The following is a 6,366-nucleotide window of genomic DNA, read 5'->3' on the forward strand; positions in this document are numbered from 1 at the left end:
AATCACGCGGCCGAGGCTCCGCACGAAACATTCCGCCCGCCTCCGTCCTGTGGACGGAAGGGACACGAGATACTCCTTCCTACGTTAGCCGGCAGAGTTAGAGCCCACCGGGAGCCGGACCAGCTTCACTAAGGGCCTGGTGAACGCGGAATTGGCCGTGCGCACCTGCGCAACACGCACGCGTCCGTCAGGCCCGGCGTGCAACGCAGTGATTCGAGCCAAGCGCCATCGCGACGGGGGCAGCTGCTGATCAATGATGACCACGAGCTCGCCGATCTCCGGGGGGTCCGATTCTGTAGTCCACTTGCGCCGAGCCTGCAAGGTGTGTAAGTACTCGCGGGCCCAGCGGGACCAGAGATGTTCTGTCATCTGTCGGAGCATCTGCCAGCGGGAGAGCCGATGCTCATTGACGTCCGTCAAAGTCGGCTCCGGGACACTGACCAAGGGCCTTCCAATCAGGAAGTGCCCCGGGGTCAAGGCGTTGAGGTCGTCCGGATCGTCCGATATTGGCTGGAGTGGTCTGGAGTTCAGACATGCCTCGATACGAGCGAGGAGCGTGCTGAACTCCTCGTATGTGAGCGCCCGGTCGCCGATGACCCGCCGAAGGTGATGTTTCACCGATCGAACGCCGGCCTTCCACAATCCTCCGAAGTGCGGCGCCGAAGGCGGCTGGAAGCGCCATTCCGTACCGTCATCGGCCAGTGCTGCGGCGACGGGTCCGTCCTCCGAGCGCGCGGCCTTCAGCGCAGCGCGGAGCTCCTTATCGGCTCCCACGAACGTCGTTCCCCGGTCGCTATAAATGAAAGCGAGCACTCCTCGCCGGGCGGTGAAGCGATGGAAGGCCGCTAAGAAGGCGTCAGCGGTATAATCGCTGACAATCTCCAGATGAACGGCACGGGTGACAAAGCAGACAAATACGGCGATGTACCCCTTGGTGCCATGGTGTCCTCTCCCCCGTGCGGTCTTCACCTTGACGGGGCCCGCGTAGTCGACTCCGCTAGTGTGAAAGGGGGGCGACGGCGTGACTCGCGCCGCCGGTAAGGGCGCCATCAACGGCTGCAGAGGCGTGGCCTTATGTCTGACGCAAGTGACACAGCGGTGGATTATACCGCGCACCAGGCTGCGGCCCGCCGGGATCCAGAACTCCCTTCGCAAGGTCGTCAGGGTGAGCTGCACACCTCCGTAAAGAGTTGTCAGGTGGGCGTGCCACACCAGCAGCTCCGTCAGCCGAGAGTCCCGTGGAAGTATGAATGGATGGTTCTCCTCCTGTAACTGACAAGAATGGCGCAGCCGCGCACCGACGCGCAACAACCCATCCTGATATAGGTAAGGGTGCAACGGAGTCAGCGGACTCCGTTAACCGCCGGTTAATCGCAGCCCCCCTCCGCAGCTGATGGATCTCCCGGTAGAAGCGACGCTGCGCGAGACGAAGCAGTGCGAGCTTCGCCTGCCTGAGCTCCGCCGCAGACAGGGCCCGAGTGCGGGGGCGGTGTCGTCGTAGAACGCGCAACACGTACGCCACGACGCGCAGCGCCCGCGAATACGACGAGATCCGTAGAAGCAGGTTCCATTCCTCGTCCGGATTCTCGAGAACCCCGGTTGTGGCAAGCGCTCGCCGCTCCTCCCCCATCGCGGGGGGCCCGGCGGGCGCGAAGTTGGTTGGCCACTTCTCACTTGAGCCCCCGAGCCAGCCGGGGCCGCTCCACCAGAGGCAATGCTGCCGAAGCTCACTCGGCGGCAGCCCACGCGATGCAACGTCGGCAGGGTTGTTCTCAGACAGAACGTGGCGCCAGAGCGCACCGGGAACAGCCTCGTGGATAGTAGCGACCCGATTGGCGACGAACGTCTTCCACCGCGATGGGTGGCCCTGCAGCCAAGCGAGCACAATGGTGGAGTCGGTCCACAAGTACGTCGGTGCCGCGGGCAGGCTTTCCCGGATGGTGGCGACCAGTCGCGCGAGCAGATGGGCGCCGCACAGCTCCAGGCGTGGCAAGGTAACGCGCTTAGTCGGTGCAACTTTGCACTTAGCGAGCATCAGGCGGACGGTCACGTGGTGTTCCCCCTGGACGACACGCAAATATGCCACGGCCGCGTAAGCGCGCTTCGACGCATTACAGAAGCCGTGGATTTCCACCCGTTCAGAGGCGGCCGACCATCCCAGCCAACGGGGGATGGAGATTGCGGAAATAGCAGAAAGCTCTTCACAGAACCGTTCCCAACGGACTCGGATATCAGGTGCAACTTCTTGGTCCCAGTCAGCTCCGAGAAGCCACAACTCCTGCAGCATGATCTTCGCTCCGATGGTGACCGGGGATAGCCAGCCTAAGGGATCAAATATGCGGGCAACCCCGGAGAAGATGCGCTTGGTGATCCTCGCCTGTACCGGAGGATCGAGGACGAAGCTGAAGGCGTCGACCTTGGGTGCCCAGCGAACCCCCAGCATGGCCGCTGCTAGCTCATCGCGATTCCTCAGAGTCCGCAGGGATTCGCGATCCTTCTCGGCGATGTCCCGCAACAACTCTGCACAGTTGGAAGCCCACTTTCGCAAGTTAAAGCCGCCCGCCGTGAGGAGGTGTCGCAGTTCGGTCTGTCGTTCCCGCGCCTCGTCCAGGGAGTCCGCCCCGGCGAGCACATCGTCCACATAGGTGCTGCAACGCAACATCTCCGACGCTCTCGGAAAGCGCGTTTGCTCGTCGTCCGCCAGCTGAAGCAGCGTGCGGATTGCTAGATACGGGGCGCAGGCGGTACCATAGGTCACGGTCGCGAGCCTATAGGTGTTGATGGGCTGCGTTTCCCCTTTGCGCCAGAGAATCTGCTGCAAGGGCTGATCCTCGGGGTGTACCTTAATCTGGCGGAACATCTGCTCGATGTCCGCCGCAAATACCACTCGATGCAGCCGCCACCGCAGGAGGACATCCCGCAAGTCCCTCTGTAGCCTCGGTCCTGTATGGAGCACGGCGTTGAGCGATACTTCGGTGGAGCTGGCTTGTGAGGCGTTGAATACAACGCGGACCTTGGACCCAGCGGCGGTCGGCTTGAGCACCGCGTGGTGCGGCAGGAAATATTGTGGCCGGCCGTCGGTCCGGTCGCCGACGCCCCTGACCATGTGATCCTGCTGCTCGTAGTCCCGCAGGAACAGCGTGTAAGCCTCACGCAGGGACGGATTCTTGTCAAGACGTCGCTCCAGACGGAGCAAGGATGAACGCACGATGGGCGCGGACTCGCCCAGCATGTCGACACTCGGACTGTCCCGCAAGGGTAGCCGCACTGTGTAGCGGCCATCCGCTCCGCGCTTATGAGTGGCCGCGTAGTGTGCGTCACAGGCGGTCTCCTCCTCGGTCCAAGGAGACGCAGACGGGAGTTCCTCCACCTCCCAGAATCGACGAAGCTGGTCCGCCACCGGGTCCGCCACACAGTGCAGTGAATGGACGCTGGCTAGACGACCGGGAGAGTTTTCAGAGACGGCCCCAGACAGCAGCCATCCCAGCCTCGATGCCTGGGCCACCGGGGTTCCCGGTGCACCTCTCTTCACTTTGCCCAGAAGAATGTCCGCGTAGACCTCAGCCCCCAGGACGGCTTCGATGCCTGCAGCACTCGCGTGAGGATCCGCAAGACCCAGGCCCTGGAGGTGCCTCCATTCTTCGGCTCTAACGCAAGACGGCGGCTTGTAGGAGGTCAGGCGTGGCAGCACGAGCGCCTCGAGCGGGCGCGAGTAAGGCGCACCCGAGAGGGAGTGCAGGACAGCCGTGACCGTGGATCGGGCCAGAGCGGTCTCGGTCTCGCCCAATCCCGAAATGCGGACGCGCGTCGGCTGGCGAGGAGCCCGTAAGCGTTGGACAACGGATTCGAACACGAAGTTGAGTTCTGACCCTGAATCAACAAGTGCTCTCACAATGGTCGAGCGTCCAGAAGCGACTTGCAATCGGACTCGGGCTGTTGCGAGGAGAACACGGCGCTCACGCGGATGGGAGGCCAGATGCGCAACCGCCCGCGCCTCCGTGGCCGAGGAGTCAGTGAGCCCCGAATGACGATCCTCGTGGAGCAAGGTATGGTGGGCCTCCTGACATACTTGGCATCGCTTGGGAGAATTACACTCCTGCAAGCGGTGAAAACTAGACAGACAGTTCGCGCAAAGTTGGTGGTCAGCAACCTTGGTCTTACGCTGCGTGACGGACAATCCCCTGAAGTCCGGGCATTGCAGGATGAAGTGCGTCTTTTTGCAGAGCTTGCAAGGGAGCGGCTTGACCCTGGAGGCGTGCAGCGCCCGTGATTTAGCCGGCTTACCTGTCTTGAGTGTGGACGGCGCCGTCGAGGGCGCGGCAAGGCTCGACGGAGCTACCGCCTCCAGCTCTCTTATTTTACCCTCCAGGAATCCGCTGAGTAGAGTCCAAGAGACCGGATCCTGCTGATCGCTCGTGGCTCTCTCCCAGTCACGGCGCGTGACGGAGTCCAGCTTTGACGCCGTCAGATGCACTAGCCAGTCGTCCCAGTAGTCGACCGGCCGTTTCAAATTGTGCAAGGCCGTGCGAATTTCGGCCGTGTGGTCATAGACACGTTTAATCTCTTGCGCCGATTCCTTGTGGATTGGGGCAATGGCGGTGAGGGTGGACAGATGAGAGCTCACTAACAAACGCTTATTGTCATATCGCGCACACAATGTATCCCAGGCGGAGTCGAAATTATCCGACGTTACTCCGAAATTTCGAATCAGTCTCTCCGGGTCTCCGCTAAGACTCTGCTTTAAGTAATGCATCCTTTGCACGCTCGATAGCGCCGGGTTCTTACGCACCAGAGAGTCGAATAGGTCATGATAGCTTCGCCACTCGGAATACGAGCCGCTGAAGCGGGGTATCGGTACGCGCGGTAGCTGGACTCCAGGCGCGGCGACGGCTCCGGGTGCAGGAGCCGACGCGACATTTGACCCGCCCACGGTCAGACCGCTCTGCATGTCCAGCAATTCTCCTCGCTGTTGCAGGTAAGTCTCCTGAGTCACGGTAAACTGGTCTCGGGTTACGTAGTCCGAGGTCGCTAGGGTTTTGTCACCCAAGCGACGGAGCTCCATATCGTTGTCCGAGAATTGCTGCCAGTAGCCGTCGAGCAAGGAGATGCGGGAATCCAAAGATCCGCGAGATTTCCCCTGCTTTTTCTGATTCTCGACGGACCTAGCGATCAGACCCAGCAGTCGTTGCTGATGATCGAAAATCTCCTGCATGGTGGATGCTCGAAGGTTTACTTAGCACGGACGTTGCACCACGAAGAGGCGATAAGAGCACCACTGATAACTGGTCACAATTCGCGGAATCACGCCACTCGGCTCCGCGCGCCGTCGGGCCGGGAGCGTGGCACTCGGGAACGGGTAACGAGGCAGCGCGTGAGCGAGCCACCCCCCTCCTCCGTCACCCGCCGCACAGGTGTCCAACACGCGCGAACCACGAAGGCGCGGCGTGGTACGAACGAGACGCGCACCCGTTATTAATCGTTGGATTAATTAACGCGAACGCTTATTGCGTTCGGAGGCACTCAATCCCCGATCCGGCTCGAAGGACCAAATGTTTACGACGCGTCGGCGGGATGCTGAATTTTGCGATCGGTAGATTGAGCGTACTCCGTGGTTTCGACAATGCACTTTTTATTGGTCACACATAAATTTACAGAAAAAAAAGAAGGGAACTGAACAACAACTAAATAAGAGCGCGGGCGCGCGGTCGGCGCACGACTCCACGCGTCGGTTCTCCGCGAACGCACGGTCGGCGTACGTACGGCGGTGTCGAAGCGACGACGACGTTGAATGAACCGAGACTGAGGCCCCGAAAGGAATTCGGAAGCCTTTGACTCGCCGAAATCGACAATAATAATAATACGAATAACAGAAAGTTCGCGGAAGATCACGCGGCCGAGGCTCCGCACGAAACACAAGTATTTAAAATTAGTGGTTGTTAAAGCGAATCTTCTTCCCAATATACGAGGCATCTTCGAAATATGAGACATTTAATTCTGTAAAAAAATTAAAGCATTGAAAAACATAAATTAAGCATGGAAAATAATTTATTAAAACTTACGGTCTCTCGATCGCCTCATCCTTCAGCGGAACGTAGAAATTCATTATAGTCGAAAGAGAACAGACCAATCTGGCACCTCTCTGTCAAAATCTAGCACCACTCTATCAAACGTTCTTTCGAATACTGATTTCAAAGTGCGACAGACAATTCCGCGGCAGTTGTATATCTATACGCAACGCCTCTTCTATAAATGCCCAGCTTTGTCCATCGTGGCGATTGAACGAAACTCTTATACCCCTGGCGTTAAATTCATCGGGATCCTTGTCTGATTGGTGGAAAAGGAACGATTTCCACCACACATCGAAAC

At 59.4% G+C, this 6,366-nt stretch overlaps 1 protein-coding gene across 1 annotated transcript; it reads right to left on the bottom strand.

Annotated features, from left to right (window-relative positions):
- Positions 1–1,072: 1,072 nt before the first annotated feature.
- LOC105460935 lies at positions 1,073–5,212 on the bottom strand. The gene has a single exon (XM_011707433.1). It carries the CDS (start codon positions 5,210–5,212, stop codon positions 1,073–1,075), a length of 4,140 nt encoding a protein of 1,379 aa, XP_011705735.1.
- Between the last annotated feature and the right edge of the window lie 1,154 nt (positions 5,213–6,366).

Source organism: Wasmannia auropunctata, unplaced genomic scaffold (genome assembly GCF_000956235.1).
Source record: "Wasmannia auropunctata unplaced genomic scaffold, wasmannia.A_1.0 LD336101.1, whole genome shotgun sequence".
Lineage (NCBI taxonomy): Eukaryota > Metazoa > Arthropoda > Insecta > Hymenoptera > Formicidae > Wasmannia > Wasmannia auropunctata.

Excerpts from the sequence above, each read along its gene's own strand:
- LOC105460935 (XM_011707433.1), bottom strand. The coding sequence starts at position 5,212 with ATGCAGGAGATTTTCGATCATCAGCAACGACTGCTGGGTCTGATCGCT.